The 20,819-nt window shown below is 34.4% G+C and overlaps 1 protein-coding gene across 1 annotated transcript in view; it reads left to right on the top strand.

The window, feature by feature from the left end:
* The window catches only part of NKAIN3 (sodium/potassium transporting ATPase interacting 3), a 311,324-nt gene that overhangs the window by 8,143 nt on the left and 282,362 nt on the right, over positions 1–20,819 (top strand). The window contains exon 3 of the mRNA XM_045560480.1: positions 4,659–4,739. Coding sequence (XP_045416436.1) covers positions 4,659–4,739 — 81 coding nt within the window. The remainder of the gene's footprint in view (positions 1–4,658; positions 4,740–20,819) is intronic.

Here is a 20,819-nt window from a genome sequence, read left to right as displayed (position 1 = left end):
TGTACAGACCTTTGGAGAATACTTGATTGAAAAAAACAATAATTCAATCAAATGTTACTGGATGAAATTATTTCACAAGATGGACTGGACAGTGATTTCTTATCTCAGAACATGTCCACTATAGCTCAGCAAGAGAAAATGGCCTTACTGCCTCGCTTATCTCAGTCTGAACTCAATTGAGGATGACATGATAAAATAGTGTATGTTGAGCTACCTGCTCCTACCATTAGCTGCATTACTCCTCAAGACTTCTTTCTAAGAAATGTACTGTTGTGGGCTTCTGCCACTATTATTGAGGAGGGCTCAGCACAGAGTATTAGAAGAATTCAACCAAATTACAGAATGAAAGAGCAGTAATTCCCATCCAGGTACGGTCACCACTGATAGAGTATAAATTACTATCTCTGTATTTATTTTTGAATACAAACACAACTTTGCCATGTGGTATTCCTTTACTGATTAAAGTTTATTTTAGCTAAGGTACAATGTAGAGTATATGTATTAGGAGATACCAAGTTCAGTCTTGGAGTTTGAATGTACCTTTTGTGCTTCTTTGGCTATAGAAAATATGAAGCTGTGAAATCATATTTAACAATTATAAAGCATTGTTGCAGAATCATTTGTTTCCTGTCTGTTTACTCCTAGTTTAAATATTTTAAAATTTGCTTATGAATTCCAAAATAAAATTGTGCCCCAGGACTATTTAAATCTTTATTATTTCATGGCTGATCATTTAATCAAACATATTTAAATTAATTTAAAGGCAGATAAATTAACAGATTTATTTAAAATTTTTTGAAATAAGATTAACTTTAGAATTAAAATTATCTCAAACTCCCTTTAAAAATTAGAAAAATGCCAAATAAATTTGCTAGGTCTACAATTTAGTTATCTGGGCTTCTATGCAAATGCTCATGTGCAAAGAACAAAAACTTGTTTTAATTTGAATTGTTATATAGGAACATTTTCCTACTATGCCATCATAAATCTCGTCTCTGAGCTAGTGCTCAACATGAAGTTATGACTGTTGGGTTTTGATTCATTTGGTACCAGATTTAAATCCCTCTCCACCAATTATCAGCTGTGAAGCCTTGGGACATTTATTTGCTTTCTTTATGCCACAGTTATCTCATTTGGAAAAACCTGAGCCATAGATCATTTTTAAGAATTATATAATGTATGTGACTTGCTTACCATGGCTTAACACAGAGTAAGTGCTTGACAAGTGATTGATCAGTTAGTGTCTTTTTCCCCCCTTCACTCTGTTTTTCTTGCCATTAAAATGTAGGGATCATAGGTTGCTCTTAAAATTCGTCTGGACATAAATACTAAATTCCAGAAAATGCTACAAAAATGAGTTACCAAGAAACTTACCCTATTTTTTTATTATAAGTCTAGCATATTGTGTATAATATTGTAACAGATTGATTTATATGTGAAAGAGTTAATAAATGAATGAATGGCCCTTCTCCTAGTTGGAAAATAGACAAGCTCAGAAAGTAGAAATAATTCATATTATAGACTAACTGCTCAATGGAGAAGAAATAGACTGGAAGACTTCCAGAGTTCATTTCAATTAAAAACTGCTGAAATATCCTTGTAAAACTAGGAAATATTTAGGAAGCCACAAAGAACACATAGACATTCTTTTTTCATCATTATAGGCCTTGTCTATGTGAATTAGGATTGAAAATATATACACTGAAAATAAGCAAAGTAGGAGACAGAGAAGAAGAGTGAGATTATGCACAGGGATTTTTTTTTTCCCTTACTTTGAGAAATTGTCTTTACTGCAAATATATCTCATCTGTCTGGATATGTGAGCATGTAGGCATGCTCCATAACAACTAAAGGGTATTTGTTAAGAATGGAGAGTCTTATCTCTTTTTTAAATTTTTGCTTATAAATTTTTGAATTATAAATAAAATAACCCACTTCAAAAATAAGGCAGGGAGGATAGCTAGTCTCTTAGGCCATAGGTTGTCCTAATCCTTCCTAAATTCCTGTAGATGTATTTGTACCACTAGATATCTCCTTTCCTTGATGTTTATCATCAGACTTCCGTCTCAAGTACACATCAAGGTATATAGTTTATATCTCATAACAATCCAAAATTCAATAATACAAATATTCTTTGTTCTCAACAAATGCAAATTTATTAGAAGAAACTTCTAATACAAACGTATTAGAAGAAACTCTATAATATCGGTAAAACAAATAAATGACTCATAATGTTCATATCATGAATGTCACATTAATTGCAAAATACAAAAGATACTGTCATTTCTAAAACGTTCCAAGTTATAGAACATATATCCATAAAATAATTTTTGTTAAACTGGTAATTTGGTGAATTGGTCATTTGACAAATTGCTAAACTGGTGAAGGATTAACTTGCAATTAATCTATAGTCCTTTTCTTAAGATCTTTTAAAATATAGGCTATCATGTAGCCCTTAAGCATCCCAGCTCTGGAGTCAAACTGTCAGATTTCAAATCCTAACTCTGACACTAAATAGGTGATTAAATGATTACCTCTCTACCTCGGTTTTAGTGTGATGACTGAATGCCATGATCTATGCAAAGCACTTAGTACAGGGTCAGGAACACAGAAAGCACAAGAATAATAACCCCTGTTACTGTTTAAAAGGTAGGAATTGACAGTTGAAGTTTACTTAGCCTGCTAATTTTGTCTTTGAAACTTCAGAAGTAGCATCAATAATACCACATGTGAGAGATCCTGAATACACTTCAATCACTAAGTTTTTGCTGTGATTTTTAAATTGATCTGTTTTGTTGTACATTTTTATAACTCTGAATCAATTGACCAACAAAATATTTGTAGGTTTAGGATTGAGTTCTAATAATTAAGTCCTAGCATATGGTTTTGTAATTAATTTAGTTAATTTTCTTATTTTAGTCTTTTCTTAACCGTTGTCACTTTTTTCTCATGAATTAGGTCAACACTGCCCTCCCATTCCAATATGCATATAGTTAGATTTATTTAGAATGTGAAATATCAGACACTAGATGCCATCTTATTAGCAAGAGCTTCAGAATTTGTTGTGGTAATTATGGCTTGCAAAAAGTACATATTAAGGATGTAGGTTAACTATGTTCAATGTTTATGGGAACATTTTGTGGTTCAGAAAAGTGTGTTTCAATATATTTGGCACATTTTTGAAAACTAAGTCCACTCATACTAAGGGACTTTATGAACTGAAAATTTGCAACAACAGCAATATCTGCAAATACCAAAAACCTCATTATATGTTTTTACTTATGTTAACATTTTAACATATTTTCCAACTAAATTTCCAGTGATTTTGGAGCTTTAACTTATTATTATCATTGTATTGTTCTTAAAAAACACAAAAACCAAAATCTCCTCTCAAAAAAAATGATGTGCAATGGGACATCAAATGTTACCAATAATAGGACTACACAACTACATGAGATTATTGTGAAAGCCCTTAAAAATTCATGAATGACAGAACGACATGAAATGTCAATTGAATTTTACAAATAATTAAAAGCTTATGAAAACATTTTTAATAGAACCATGGCCATTTTATACAGAGTCTAAAATTCATAATTCTATTATTTAACACAGCATAGAATAAGCTAAAGAAATGATTTCATTATTTATTTTAATTCAAAAAAGGTATGCAACAATTGTAATCACTGATACCAATAATTTAATTAGTATGCCTATTTAAGAAATTAAGAATTCGTAGATTTTGTGATACAATAAAATGAATGGGCAAACCGTTGTATTCGATGTGTTAATTGTGTGCTGCGGTAAGTACTATCGTTAGTCATCCAAGCTTTTCTGTATGTCAGTTCTCTGGCCCTCAGTTTCTTTGTCTGCATAGAAAATTGGCTGGGTGAGATGAGCCCTGACACGCTCTCCATTGATGAGTCTCAATTTAGGGCTACCTTAATTAATATTGACTAATGCTCTAGGGGAAGGTATTCCCTAATACATAATATATTAATAAAACCAGTTAATCAGTAAGGCAAGCAGGTTTAGAGTTTATTGGATGGGATTGAAAGGTATTTTTCCATTAGGGAAATCTATTATTCATCTGCTTATTCTTAATCCTGTTTATTAATTTCTGTGGGTTTTTAAAAATATGTTACATGATTGTAATTTTATTATGTAATTGTATTAGAGGCACACACGATACTCTTAATAAAATAATACAATAGATGAAAGTTTGTTTTACTCCACACATTTATTTTCAAACATGCTCTTCATTCAAGCTGGATTTTGACAAACATTCCTAAAAATTTGACAGTTTTATACAATAACTTAAAAATGATACATAGATAGCTTAAAGAAAATTTGCATAATTGTGTTCCCTAGAAAAGATAATACTCAGAAAACAGAAATCCAAACAGCAGTTGGATTTAACTTGTGCCTGCAAGCCAGCAAAGCACTTAAAAGTAAATCTAGCTTTATTGGTGTCTCCTGAAAGCAGTAGAAACTATTGGATTTTTAATTTCTAGAGATCTTAGGGGAGAACTGTTTTCTGAGCATTCCCTGTTTCTTTCCAGAAGACAGACTTATTGACATTTTTATTATTGATTTATTTAGTATACATGCCTTTCATCTTCACATTTTTCTTCTCTCTCTCCCTTCCCCTTTCTTTCTAGTATACAGTATGGACTGCCCTCTGGGTCACCTGGAATGTGTTCATTATCTGCTTTTATTTGGAAGTAGGTGGGCTCTCTAAGGTGAGTTTATCATGCTTTTAAAGTAAACTTTGAAATGAGTACCTTTGTAAATAAGTATTGTGACTATGTGCTATTGTTATTTATATATATATATATACACATATATATATATGTATAAAATAATGAAATACTAGTCAAAAAAGAGTTCAGGTGCCTTTCAGGAAAGAATGATCTCGGGAGCGTGTTAATATAATGGAACTTCAAAGCAATTGCCGTATGGTTTAGTTTGTTATGATGAAGTAGGACTCGGCTTCCAGTGTATCCTCATGTCCATTTTAAAAAGACATAATGTCACAGTGACCATGACCCCAAATGTTAAGTGAGACATGGTTTTGAACATGCTTGTGTTTAAAGTAGGAAAAGGAATGGACTAAGATGTTAATTTACAGACAGGAATGGCAAGTTACTATTTTGCCGGAATATTAATTGTGAAAAAAAAAAAGTTTGACAAAGAGTGAAAACATGTTAAGTGGAGCACACATTTGCTAACAAGTAAATGCACTGGTGTAGTGCTTCCTATTTTCAAATTCCAATCACAAAGAGACAGTTGTCTTAATGCAGCATGATACACCCATGTTATTTCTCTGTCTAGAACTGCCAGCAGGGCACATGATTTTATTATGACTCCTGCAAAAAGATCTTGCCACCCAAATTTATGAGGAACATGGGTTAAGTTTCTAGTTGTGTTTCTTAAACAGTTCTCTTGTAAACCAGCACAATTTTTGTCGTAGTTAAGAAACTCAACAGTATAATTACAAAAAGCATAAGAAAGCTGGCATTTTTTGAAACTTCTCATTATCAAGTGCTAACTTATTCTATTGTTTTATGACAATCTCTAATTTTCTAAGTAATGTATTTGTGGTTTAGATCTTTAAAAAATCTGTCTTGACTAGCATGGATACTTTTAGAATTGTTTGGTTCTATTAAAGTCCATGTGGTAACAAAGTGTATTTAATTCAGCCAAGTAGCGAAAATCACTGAAGGATTTTTTTTTCAGAATCTCCAGAAGTGAACACTCTTTTTATCTACACTATAACAACCATAATTAAACTTGTCATCACTTTCTTACATTGGCAAATGTATTTGGGAACCATAAATGACATTTCCAATACTGAGTTCCATACATATGTACTAACATCTATCTTAAATAATTGTGCTATTGATCAAATTTCACCACTAATTTCTAAGACAGAAAAAAGTACTTAAATCGCACCCAGTTATCATCTGTAAATGCAGATTATGAAATAAGTGATTTTAAAGTACACATCTTATGAATAAAAAACTATGAATAAGTTATGCACAACATTTTCAACCTACAGCATTTTGTATCTTGTGGTTTAAATGGTCATGTTCAAGCATATCTTTTATTTCACTAGGTGTAAATTATGTTTTATTTTTTCTATATAAACTGATTTGGAATAAATTAGACCACAGGAAACTTGTCCTATGGAATTGGCATCATAGTGTGTTGATAGAAGACTGAATTTTGAATCACAAGCCTTTCATTGAAATGTTATCTTTAGCACTTGTTAACTGTGGGCCCTTAGGCAGATCATTTGACTACACTGAGTCTCTGTGAAATATAATAATAGAACCAGCTTTGCCAGTAATGATAGTAGTCAATGTTTATTGGGTGCTTAGCACTGTTTATGTACGTCATATGTGGTAACTCAGGTAAGCTTCAAAACAACTCTGTGCTGTAATAAAAAATAAATTAATACCAGCAGCCATTTGTTGCATACAAGTCTGATTTCCCACAACTGCTCAAGGTTATTCTTGTGAACTGCTTTTTGTAACTGCTTTTCTAATATTGATGTGCATGTCAAAGTGTTTTTTTCTCATCTATCTGGGTTCAAGTTTAAAAAAATGGACATAGTAGTCCTGGTTACTCCTTTTATTACCCATTCAAATGGCATTAAGCAGTCAACCAAGTATTCTAGGCTATTAAAAAGATAGATAGCTTCAAAAGGCGCATCCTAAAGATTTTGTTGGTCTCTCTATTTACTGCCTCAAAGAATGGTAACATCTCCCTGATTAGCCACAGTTTAGCCTCAATTTCAGTCTGTAGAAAATGTATTCTGAAAAATAGAGCAGAGGTAAGGATCCTTGACAAACACAAATACCTCCGCTACCCTTCCAGGTGGCAATTCCTTGTCCATGTGTGCTGGTTTGCATACTAACCTTACAGAGCTCTTCCATCTCCTACTCATTCATAAAGGTATATCTTAGATTTACTCATTCAGAGAGATTAATAGAAGCCTCCCTGAACCTTGATTTTTGCCCAAAACTTAGATTCTGGAATAGTTCATCTTTCTCCAAAAGCTGGATTCAGAGTAATTTCTACCACATTTCTATGAATTTGGGTGTTATTCCAATGACAGGCACAGCCTGTAAGTTGTTCATTTGCACTCCACAGAGCCCATTTGCTAACAGTTTGCATCCCTGGAATGAAAACATTCTCGCTTCACCTGAAAGCAGTGAGCAGTCCCACTGGCAGGAGGGCTACAGCTGCTTGTATTTTAAAAGGTTGTTTTAATTTCTAGTAAGATGAATATTGATAGATATAGTTTACATAAGCAAAAGCTGTTTGGGATCCTCATTAACTTTTAAGAGTATAAAAAATGTACTGAGGCCAGAAAGTTTGAGAATCACTGCCACAGAGTAACTAGTAAAATTAATTAAATAAATAAATAAATGAAAATAATATAAACAACAAAAGCAAACAGTAAGAAACCAAAGCAGGTACTACACATAAAAAACAAATAATAATATGATGGATTAAAATCCAATCATATCAATGATTACATGAACTGTAAATAGACTAAACACTTCAATTAAAGACAGAGATTAGAACACTGGACTTTAAAGAAGATAGTACTCAATGTTATTTATATGAAATACACTTTAAATATAAATACATACATACAATGAAGTTAAAAAGATGAAAAATATATGCTATGCAAATCACAATAAAAAGACAACCCTTTGTGGTCATATTAATATCAGGAAAAAATAAAGTAGGCTTCAAGCCAAGGAGTATGAAGAGAGATAAAGAGAAATGCTATATAATGATAACAGGGTCAATGTACCAGAAAGACATAATAATTCTAAACTATACCAAATAACAGAATTTTAGAGCACATGAAGCAAAATTGATGATACTAAAGGAAGAAATTGACAAATCCATAAGTATAGGCTGAGAATTTAACACACCTTTCTTGGTTATTAATAGAAAACATGGACACAATTCAGTAGAAATAAAATATTTGAACAACACTGTCAATTGTATAGGACATTACACTGAAAACTACAAAATACATTTTGTACTCCAGCACATATGGAACAATGACCAAGATTGTATTCTGAGCCATAAAAATGTCTCAATAAATGCCCAATGACTGAATAATACAGAGATTATTCTCCAGCCACAAACTCCACAGTAATTTCAAATTTGTAGTAAGATATCTAGAAAAGATTAGATGGCTATATGAGGATGGTTTTATATCTGCATTCTCAGTTCTATTCCACTTGTCTATGTCCCTGTTCTTGTGCCAATACCAAGCTGATTTAATAACCACAGTTTTGTAGTACAGTTTGAAGTCTGGTAAATTAATACCTCCCATTTTGTTCTTATTGTCTAAAATTGCTTTTGCTAAATGGGGTCTTCTCTGGTTCCATACAAAGTGCAAAATTATTTTTTCTATATCTGTGAAAAATGATGTTGGTAATTTAATAGGGATTGCATTGAATCTGTAGATCACTTTGGGTAGTATAGACATTTTAACAATGTTGATTCTTCTGATCCATGAGCATGGTATGGTTTTCCACCTGTTTACATGCTCTGTGATTTCCTTCCTCAGTGTTTCATAGTTCTTCCTGGAGAGGTCTTTTACCTCCTTAGTTAAATGTAGTCCTGGGTACTTTATTTTCTTTGTTGCTATTGTGAAAGGTATTGAGTCTTTGATTTTGTTCTCAGTTTGACTGTTATTGGCATATATGAATGCCTCTGATTTATGTGTACTGATTTTGTATCCTGAGACTCTACTGCATTCATTTATCAGTTCCAGGAGTCTCTTGATTGAATCCTTGGGGTTTTCTAGATATAATAGAAAAATTAAAAGTATTTGGAATTTAAGGCACATACTTTTAAATAATCCACAAACCAAAGAAAAAATATAAAGGGAAATTTTAGACTATTTCAAAGTACATAATGAAGAAAACACAGCAAATTCATATTTTGGGATTAATTCAAAGCAGTATTTAGAGAAAAAATATAGCTTTAAATGGATATTCGAAAAAAAAGTTAGAAATCAGTGACATATAACCTTCCATTTTAAGAAACAAAAAGAAGAGCATAAAAAAAGTACTGAGGCCAGAAACAAGATACCACAGTTGGTTCTTTGACAAGATTAGTAAACTGACAAGCACGTGGTAAGATTGATCAAGAATAAAAAAAGAAACAAAACAAATAATATCAGTAAAGAAAGAAGAGATACAACTACAGATTCCACAGAAATTAAAAGACTAATAGAAGGGGAGGAGGCTCAAGATGACTGACTAGTACCATTTCATTCCTGCCTTCTCCACTTAGAAGAAACAGAGCAATGCATATAAACAGTCACACTTCAACTACATCATCCAAGAGAGAATTCTGGAATTCAGCAGAGAAGTGAAAGGAGAGGGATACCAAAAGCAGGGGGAAAGAAGGAGAAGCAGCCTCCATGGCTGAAAAGGAAGAACTGGGAGCCAAGGACTGGGAGCCTAGAGTGACTTTCCAATGCAGGAAAAGAGTGACAGAGAGCCTTCCAGCAGCCCCACTGTGGAATCACACAATCCTGGCCTCAGGAGAACCCTCTCGACCTTCCCAACTCCTAAAACTAACAAACGGAGCTGCTGGGATACTATGGATGGAACTATTCTGGGAAGGGAGCCCACACTGGGTCTCACACCCTTTCTGAGACCTTATCAGCTACAGCAAGGTACCATTTTCAAACCTAGCCTCTAGCGAATTGCATGTTGTCCTGGAGCATTACAGAAACTCTGGCTGTTACTGCTGAGGCCCAGGAGTGAGCTGGCAGTGATTCTGCATCCAGGAATAGGAAGTGAGCAAGGCATGGTCAGCAGTAGCTGGTGTGGGAAATGAGCACTGCCAGGATTTGAGATAGGACATGAGCAGGCCACAAGTTGCCACTGGGACTCAGCTATGAGCTAGGTGGGAGCTCCTACATCCAGGACATATGGGGAAAGCCCTGCCAGGACTGGGACTTGAAGGGGACATGCATGCACCACCAACTGGCCCAGGCAATGGCCACCAAGTATGACCCCACCCTCGCCAGTGGTGGGCTCTCAGTGTAGTTGCTACTGCCTTTCACTCAAGCACTCCACCTAGGGCCTGAGAATCACCCCACCCCACCCACCATGGCTATTGTCTGCTTTCACCATTGGGGAATCTGAGCACAGCCCACCCAGCCTGACTGGGCTCACCCCAACCCCTCAAGACAGAGCACATAGCCCAGGGTTCTTGGGATTGTCCAACACAATCCACCATCTTGGGTACCTGAGCACTACTCCCCAGGGACCTGAAATTGGCCCTAAATTTCCTAGCCCATTCCAGTTCAGCTATCTACCAGCCCACTTATGGGCCTGGAGACTGGCCATTGAAGCCAAAACCAACACACAGTGCTCAGGACTCAGAGATTCATCCTACTATGGTTATTGCCATTGTCCACACCACACCAGCTGCCCAGAGGCCTAAGAACATGCCCACCCACCAGGTCCACTACTGCCATAACCAGCATCCAAGCAAGCCATTAGAGGCCAAAGATTCAGCCATGGGTAACTGCCAACACTGGTGCCACTATACACTGTCCTGGGTCATAAAGATAGGCATGCTCTGCCCACCACTCTCACCACTGGGGCCTGAAGACTGGCCTATCTGGCATTTGAATCCCCAGTACAACTTCATCATAGTCTCCACTAATAAGTCACAGATACCACTAATGCTATTTATAGCCCAAGAAATCATACAGAGACTACACTATTGCATGCACCCAGAATCAGAACCAAAGTATTCTACCCAGCCAACATCATAGATGCATCTTCAGGAAAAAGTCCTCCTCTACGAAAGTAAATTTAAAGATAGGAAGAAGCAACTGTTACACTAGATGCACAGATATCAAAGTAAGGACATGGGAAATGTGAAAAAGCAAGGAAACATGACACCTTCAAAGAAACACAATATTTCTCCAGCAACAGGTATTAGTCAAAAAGGATTTTTGAAATCCCAGGTAAAGAATTCAAAATATTGATTTTAAAGAAGCTCAGTGAGATACACAAGAATTCTAAAAAACAGTACAGAGAAATCAAGAAAAAATCCAGGATATGAATGAGAAATTTACAGAGACAGATTTTTTTAGAAGAACCATATAGAAATTATGGAACTGAAGAATTCATTGAAGGAAATACAAAATACACTTGAAATCTTCAACAATAGACTAGACCAGGCAGAAGACAGAACCTCAGAACTTGATGACAGGTCTTTTTAATTAATCCAGTCAAGCAAAAATAAAGAAAAAAGAATAAGTAAAGCCTTTATGGTATTTGGGACACCATAAAGCAACTGAATTTATGATTCATTGGTATCCTTCAAGGTGTGAAAACAAAGAAAGGATTAGAAAACCTATTTAGCAAAATAATAAATGAAAACTTCCCAAGTCTAGCAGGAAATTTAGACATTCAGATAAGGAAGCTCAATGATGTCCAGGCAAATACAAGGCAAAAAATTCTTAGAGAGTGAATCCTAATAAGACCAAGAGAAAAACATTTAGTCACCTATAAAGGAAACCCCATCAGACTAATAGCAGAAGAAACCTTAAAAGCCAGCAGAGAATGGGATGATATAGTCAACATGCTAAAAGAAAAGGGAAAAAAAAAAAAACTGACAGCCAAGAATACTGTATGCGCAATATGATCCTTCATAAATGAAAGAAATAGTCTTTCCCAGACAAGCAAATGCTGAGGGAATTCATTACCACTGGATTGGCCCTACAAAAAATACTAAAGGGAGTTCTAAACCTGGAAACAAAATGATGATATTTACCATCACAAAAACACAAAAAAGTATAAAACTCCCTGGCAAAGAAATAACACAAAGGAAGAAGAGAAGTGACTCAAATGGTACCATTTGGAAATCGACCAAACCATGATGACAAACAATAAGAGAAAAAGAAAGGAAAAAAGAATACAGAAAACAATTAACAATATGACAGGAACAAAGCCTCACATATTAATATTAACCTTAAACATGAGTGTATTAAATTCTCCACTTAAGAGATATAGAATGCTGAAGGGATTTTAAAAATGATCCAAATATATGCTGCTTACAAAAAACTCCCCTTACTAGTAAAGACACATATAGAGTAAATATAAAAGAATGAAAAAGATATTCCACACAAATGGAAAACAAAAAGGAGTAGGAGTAGCTGTACCTATATCAGATAAAACAAACTTTAAGTCAAGAACAGTAAAGAAAAGACAGAGAAAGTCATTATATAATGATAAAGTAATCAATCTAGCAAGAGGATATAAAAATTTTAAATATATATACACCTGATACTGAAACACCCAGATTTATAAAGCAAATATTACTATATCTAAAGAGAGAGTTATACTACAATACAATAAAAGTGAGGGACTTCAACAACCCTCTGTCAGCATTAGACAGATCATTTAGACAGAAAGTCAACAAAGAAATAATGAATTTAAACTGTACTGTAGACCAAATATAACTAACAGACATTTACAGAACATTCTATCCAACAACTGCAGAATATACATTCTTTTCATCAGCACATAGAACATTCTCCAGGATAGACCATATGCTATGGCATAAAACAAGTCTCAATAAATTATTAAAAATCAAAATCCTATCAAGTATCTCCCCAGACCATAATGGAATTAAACTAGATATCAATACCAAGAGGAACTTTGAAACTATACAAATAGATAACAATTAAATATACTTCAACAACACTTCTACACAGGAAAAGAAATAATCCAGAGTGAAGAGACAACCTGTTGAATGGGAGAAAATATTTGCATGCTATTCATATGACAGGGAACTAATATCCAGAATACTCAAAGAATCAACTAGAAAAAAAATAATCCCATTAAAAAGTAGTCCAAGGACATGAATAGACATTTCTCAAAATAAGACATACAAATGGCCAGCAGGTATATGAAAAAATGCTCAACATCCCTAATCATCAAGAAAATAAAAATTAAAACCACAATGAGATATCATCTTATCCCAGTCAGAATGGCTATTATTAAAAAGACAAAAATAACAGATGTTGGTGAGGGTGTGGAGAAAAGGGAACTCTTATACATTGTTGATGGTAATATAAACTAGTACAGCCACTATAAAAAACAGTATGGAGATTTCTCAAAAAAATTAGAAAGAGAATTACTATTCAATCCAGCAATCCCACTAATGGGTATCTACCCAAAGGAAAAGTAATCAGTTTATCAAAGGGATACCTGCACTTGCCTGTTTACTGAAGCATTATTCACAATAGCAAAGATATGGAATCAACCTAAGTACCCATCAATGGAAGAATGGATAAGGAAAATGTGATATATATACACAATGGAATACTATTCAGTTGTAAAAAAAAGAATGAAATCGTATCATTTGCAGTAACATAGATGAAACTGGAGGTCTTTATCTTAACTGAAATAAGCCAGGCAAAAAAGATAAATATCACATATTCTCACTTATACATGGAAGTTAAAAAATTTAAACACATGAGAATAGCGAGTGGAGAAATAGACAAAAGAGAATGGGAAGGGTGAGTTGGGGGGAGGAGGAGGATGAAGAGAAGTAGGATAAAGGGTATAAACATACAGCAAGATAGAAGGAATAAATTAAATGTTTGAAATCAGAGTAGGATGACTATACTTAAAAAAAAGGTACTCAAGTGATGGACAGCCTACATAACCCAATTTGATCACGACGCATTATATACATGTAACAAAATTTCTCATGTACTCCATAAATTTGCACAAATTTTAAAAAGGCAAAAAAAGGCTAATAGAAAAAACCTTAAACAACTTTATTTCAATAAGTTTGATAAATGAAATAAACAAATTTCTGGACAGAATAACTAACACAAACAAATAGAAAATATAGATAGCCATAAATTTATAATTAAAAACCTTCCTACAAAGAAAACTTCAACCCCAGATGACTTCAATGAAGAATCTATCAAACATATAAGAAATAAATGGTGCTAATCATACCCAAACTCTCACAGAAAATAGAGGAGGGAACATTTTCAAAGTTTAAGAGCTAACATAATTCTGATATCACATTATAGACAAGAATTAAATAGACATCAATGTCCTAGTAATCTTTGGCCATCTCCCCAGGAAATTTCTCATTAGCCATTTTGCCAAGAGAGCCTCTGCTTGGAGACTTGTTTATCACCGCTTGATCTTCTCTCCCAGGCTGCTTGTCAAGATCAAAATTCCTGCTCCTTTATATGACAAATCAAATCAGCTCTGCCTTTATCTTATCTTCACCAATCCAGTCTATTCCCAAGAATGCTCACTTTTCTTATCTCCAAAGGCTCATCCAAATGTATTCCTTAAAAATGAGCCTGCTGCCCTGCAGATGAGAAGTGTCACTCTCTCAAATGGCAGAAGCATCTATAGTCAGATTATATTTAAAGATGTTTTTTTTTTGGTTCCCCATTACATTTTAGTACATTTTAAAGTGGTGGTGATTATTAATCCTCAAATAATTCCTTTTCTACTGGAAAGGGACAATGACTTGAGATTCTCTTCTTTCTTTTTTCTTTTGGCCAAAGGGAAGAATTATTTGGTAAAAGTTCTTTATCTCATTAAATGTAAAAATATAAAAGTTACACAAAATAGTTACAAAAGCTAGATAGACAAGAAGAAACATCCCTTTTGCTTCAACCATTCAAAGACCACTGCAATTAATATTTTGGTTCAACTTTATTTTCATTCTGTTGTGTTTCCATGATTTTTCTTTTCTGTTTTTTTTTAATATCATTGAGATGATACTGTACAGGAAATTTTCATATGGACTTTTTTAAAAATTGGGCTTAATGAAAGACATTCCCATGTTGTTACTGAAGTCTTGGTTAATACTTTTAATTTTTGCAAAATATTACATCAAGTGGGCATAGTTTTTTTTCCTGCTCTTTCCTAATATGAAATGTTAAAGGCTTCGGATACATTTTTCTAAATTTCTTCTCTAAAAGGTGTTCTATTAGCTGCAAAATTTGAGTACCTAGAGTGTCATTAACACATATTAATCCCTTTCCCTATTTTTTTTGTTTTAATTAGGATTTCTTAAAAGTTGAGTCTCTCCCATTAGGCACAGTAATCCAGCTCTTCCCCCCACCCCGCCAACACGCACACACTTTTTGTTAATGGCTTTTGTCTTTTTATATCTTGAGTTTTAGTAGCTTAAAGTTTTTGGTCTTCAATCTTTCTGGAGCAGGATTTTGCCATATTGTGCAAGGTGATGATCTAAATAGATACTTTTACCAATAGCTGATCAATGGTAAAAACAATATTCACTTAGTAGACTTGTCACTGATTTGTGATGCCTTTTTTTATGATAAAAAAATTTCTATAGGGTCTGTTTCTAGAATATCATCATTTTTAGAACAGTATTAATTATATTAGTTTGTATACACTTTACAACAAAAATTATCTATCTGCAATCCAGTCTTCGCAACTCTCTCTGATTTGACCTAATTCATTTGTTTCTTTAGATGATGTTTAGAATAAATCTGTTTCAAATGCATACATGTATATGTATATATCTCATTTTAGTTTTGTTTTTATTCATTATATTTAACTTTTAATTAATTTAGAAAAGATTGAGAAGAATTTGTATTAGAGAATTTGGAAAGAAAGTTTTGAATAATGGAATCAATCACACAGGATGTGAACTAAACAAAGTGCAAACACCAGATTCCTTACGAACTAGTCATCATAGGCTGTGCCAGGATTCCTGGGTGTCATTTGACAGAAGCCATCTCTAGCTAATTCACGTGGAAGGGACTGCATTGGGAGGACAACAGGGGCTTCAGAGCCAGGAGGCTGGAGACTGGGTCTGGGAACAGCCAGGAGCTAGGAGGCCCCAGAGCTCAGGAGTTGACAGTCTTGTCAGAGAGCCACTGCCTAGATGGAAAGAGGATTCAGCTGTTGTCCATCTGCTCATGATTTAAATTACTAGGGTGTGATAGAGGAAGTGTATAATTATCCCAGCTGGATCCACCACCTGCCCCTTCACCAGGGGAGGACAGGGTTCAAGATTAGAGGTCTTATAGATTCCATAAACTGGGAAAAAGCTAATTTCAGTAAAAGAAATCAGAGAAGTCTCATGAAAGGGAGACAGCAATGGCTATCACAGAGGATTGCTTAACCATTCTTATTAACTAAGAGTGTACATTGTCATGGGCACAATATTCATATTTCTGACCAGTTATGGGGTTCTTGATCACAGCCTCCAGATTTTCCCTTGGCTCTTAGCTCATCCACTAGCCAGCCCAGCACCAGGTGTGTCAGTGTGGTCTTGAGTGTCCTGGTTCTCCCCATATCTTCCAGCACTTGAAGGAGATGGATGCATTGTTTTTAAGGACTGTGTGCATGCATGGTGGGCTGAGGAATGATTGTAAACAGGTATCTGCACTTATGTAATCTTCTGGAGCCTCAGTTTCCTGTTCTGCAAAATGAGGAAAATCACAGCACCAATCTTACTTGGTTGTTGAAATAAGGAAATAAGATAATGCCTATACAGGGCTTAGAAAGGATCTTGGCATATTGTGAGGTGTCAGAAAATGGTAGCCCTCATGATTGCCATCAACATCATTATCTTTATAATTATTGAAGGAATTAACAGACATCAGGATCCTTATCTTGAAAACCTTTGGGACATAGATTTATTTCTATGCAAGAGCTGTAAAAGGGAAAAATTGTAGGACTAAGTGACTTGTTTAAAAAATATGAAGCAGTCCCTTGTGACAGGACCTCAGATCTGCATATTAACTTCACAGCTGTAACACTATTAATTAAATCCTTTCCTTCAACATGTAAATAGCTTTTGGATATACATCTGCAGCCAGATTCTCCTGGTGTCCCTACTGCTCCCTCTAGGAGTACTTTAAGCATCTTTAGAAGTCTCTAAGGCTGTTTTTCATGCCACACTTTAAGATCACCAAGGGCACGATTAATAAGTTATTGCTGCTTCTTTGGAAGTTAACGAGACTGGAAATAATTTTTCCTCCCTAGGAATACATTCAGAATGTAAATATGAAAACCCATCTTATTTGCTACATTTAAAGATACTAAAAAAATAAGTTATGCTGAGAACTCAAGTTGTAATATTTTTTATTCCAAAGGAATTAAGCTGATATCTTAATGGGATCTTTTTGATTACTCCAAATTGTAGAAACCTCAGGCTAACATTTCTTCTAACTGACTTTTCTTGAAAAGTGTGGAACTTATAGATTAGTGACCTTAGAGAATTTTCAATGTGTCACATTTTCATAGAATTCTGAATGTGTATGACTGTGCATGAGTATAACTTACACATAAAAATGAATGTAAAGACATTCTGTGAAGACATATTAATCATGAGCTTTGAGTAGGAGCCTTCTAAAACTCACAAGCAGGGAGCAGCAGAGGGGGACAGACTAACTCTTACTGATTTCCTATACTGTACAGGTGCCTTCCATTTTATCCTTAGCTCTAAAGTAGATATTATTATCTTTATTTACATATGAGAACCTTAGCTAGGAGAGGCTAACTTGCTCAAAGTGCATACGCAGTAAATGGAGATGGTGGGTATTGCTGATTCTAAGGCTACCTCTTTTCTCATTCTAGCACATCACCTTCTACACCAAAGGAAAACCCCCCTTCATTTGTTTCACTATGTCATGTTTTAACAACTACACTTTTTCTGATTTGTGGATATTTTGATTCTTAAAGAAAAGCAGACCATGTCCCCCAGAGGCAATAAGAGCATTTGCTTGTCCATTTTGGACTTAAATTGACACCATTATGCATGAGGGTCCTCTTCTTAAATCTTCAGTTGAATTGTTCACCTGAGCAGCCAGCCAGCTTTGATGAGATAATTCTTTTTCAAGCCTCATTCTTATTATCTAACAGTGGTGAATTGTTCCTTTGAACTTACTAGGAAAAGTCTTTTTCTTGATCAGATTCATTTTCCTTCAAGTTTAGATTCTTTTATCAACTTTGTCTTTGGGCAAGCACTTTCAAGTAGGAAAATTTTAGACGGTCAATTCAGAGTTTGGCACATGAACAATTGCACAGGAAACAGAACTCTCACTCCCTTCAGCTGCTTACAGTCTATCCATTGCTTTTTTTCTTTCTAAATTAACATTCTAAATATTTTTGTGACTCATGGAGTTCTTTTTCTGATGGCAGCTTCAAACTAAATCAAGGATATATAGCATATTTCCTTTTTTATTTAAACAAATACAACTTACTGAATCCAGTGATGAGTTTCAGAGTTATATTTATCTTCTCCTTTTGATGATATCTTCCTATCTGGTATTTTTCTAAAGAAATCTTGAAATGTGATATTTATGGAGGGCTGGAGATAGAGCACAAAATATCTATATTCAAGAATAATATACCTGGAAAATATTCAGAAATAATATATCTGGAAAATATTCAGAAATAATCATCCCAGAAACCCAGCAAAACTACGCCTGCTTCTAAAACTACAAGAATGATATCTTGTTTACTATAATATACCATAAAGTAAATGGGATATCTCTATCAATGGACACATTGAAAAAATATATATGCTCAATTAACTAAAGCAACAAAATATTTTAGGTTCTGGACTATTACATTAGTATATATGTATCCTGCTTTCTGAAAGAATATTTTTGTCTGTAACATTGACTGGGGAGGGATGGCTGTGGGTTTCTGCCCAGATATTAAGGATCTATAAAGGAAGAAACATTGCAATGTGCTTCCAGGCATTAAAGCTAAATGAGACCCAAAAGGCCTGCAAATGTTTATTTTTATGTTTGGTTTCTGCATTTTTCCAAAGTGAAACAACTATATTCTTTAGAAAATAGCAAGGCAATGTAAATACAGTTATGCATGTCTTATTCCAAAGATTTAAACTGTACCTTTCCTTTTGGTAAATATAAGTTCTTAAAGTTCTCAGTGTCCTTCAAGACACTAAATCTCAACTCTATAGAAAGATAATTGATTCCTTCTATAGCTTTTTCACAATAAAGAAAATTATAAGCAAGTTTAAACTTAGTCTTATATTTCTCATAAATCTCATTAAATATAAACACTTTGGAAATCTTTACTCTAAAAAGCCAATTTGAGGCTACATTATAATCCAATGATGTATCGGAACCAAGATCTAGACTACTAAGTAATTGCTGCAACCTGGGTGATACTAGGAGTTTTGAATCAGAAATTTGTGTTGTAGTCTTATGCCTTTCTGTAGGGATTCAAATAGTTTTTTCAAAAAAGCAAATGGATATATCATTCAATGAACAGTAGCTGTATTTCTTGTTATATGATTAGAATCACTGTATTAACAAGGCCTATGCAAATATAATTGAATAACTATCCAGAAATATGTTTTCTCTGTTATTTATATTTTATCATTTATATTCTTATGAAAATATGTCAAAGAAAAATTTTTTAAAGAAAGATAAACATTTTACCTGTGTATCTAGTTTATTATCTTGACTTACTGGATAGTATTCATGAAATAAGTTTTATTACTTTGAATAAACTGTCTTCCAAATCCCTATCCCAAATCCTCTTCCCATGCCTTAATATGTAATGACATTAGTCAGGAAAACTTTGTTTCATGTCTGATTCAAATCTGTTCCCTTCCCCTCAACAAAGTAGACTATGCTTGAGGCCTTTACAGAGCTCTCTCTCCCTGGTCCAGACTCCACCTGGGAGAGGAGACAGGAAGTTGTGGTCTTCTATAGCCAACCTTGAGCTGATGCTGGAGGTTGCAAGGGATCCTGAGCTCTTGCTGGCCTTGGTCTGGTCCAGCTACTGCTAGTGGCCTCTGCTGATGAATCTCCAAATATAACAAATTCTCTCACTAACTGCAATAAGCCAATATTTATTTTTAATTGGTCTATAATTATTCTAATACATGAAAGTTTGTTAAGCCACTGGCTACATAACATTAGGCCATTCTGAGTAGACCATGACTCCTGAATTTGCATGTAGACATTATTATCAAGAGAATTTTGGTGCTGCAGAGAAATCACACTTTCATAGCTTATATTCAAATGCTTTGCTGTGGTTTTTAAAGACAGTTTAAATATGCTGCTGCAGAATTTTTGATGCAGTCAATTGGACATAAGATCATTTTAAAAGAACAATGTGTAGAATAAATAGAACATGAGTAAATGCCATTACAATTTTTAATTTTCTTGTTGTGATGTTAATTAGTTTGTTTTGAATACATAATTTCTTTTTTGCAACATGTCAGCTGAGAGGGGCAGTCCTGGTGATGAAGAATTTCAGGTGACATTTGCAATGTTTCACAAGATTATCAGAGAGAGTCTGATAAACATGTTTCATTGCATTTATTTACTTTTTAAAACCAGAATAGCATCATGTATCACTGGGTAGCCTTATAAAATAAAATTGCACCACACAGTCAGATTATGATTGATGAACAGTAAGCTGAAGGGCCCTGCAGGAACAAAGGAGCCTAAGATAACAATTACCCAACACTGTTTCTATTACAGAGGCAAAACATAAGTCATTTAAATGCTTCGTGTCAAATTTTCCTATGTAACTTGTTGGGGGGAATATCACAGATAGCAATAATCTTATCTAAAATGTTCTTTTTGCACAGAGAAAGTTTCTTTCTGAGCCACTGTGCTATGATGTCATGAGGAATTATAGGTCTGAGGCTTCAGCGGAATTAGGTTAGTGTCTTGAACACAGATGGCTCTAAAAGTATCTGTGCATCTGATTTGTGGTTTGTCTGGTTATGGCAGCCACTGGAAG

Source organism: Lemur catta, chromosome 9 (assembly GCF_020740605.2).
Source record: "Lemur catta isolate mLemCat1 chromosome 9, mLemCat1.pri, whole genome shotgun sequence".
Lineage (NCBI taxonomy): Eukaryota > Metazoa > Chordata > Mammalia > Primates > Lemuridae > Lemur > Lemur catta.
The sequence above is the reverse complement of the archived record's forward strand: the minus strand, read 5'-3'. Positions and strand labels throughout refer to the sequence as shown.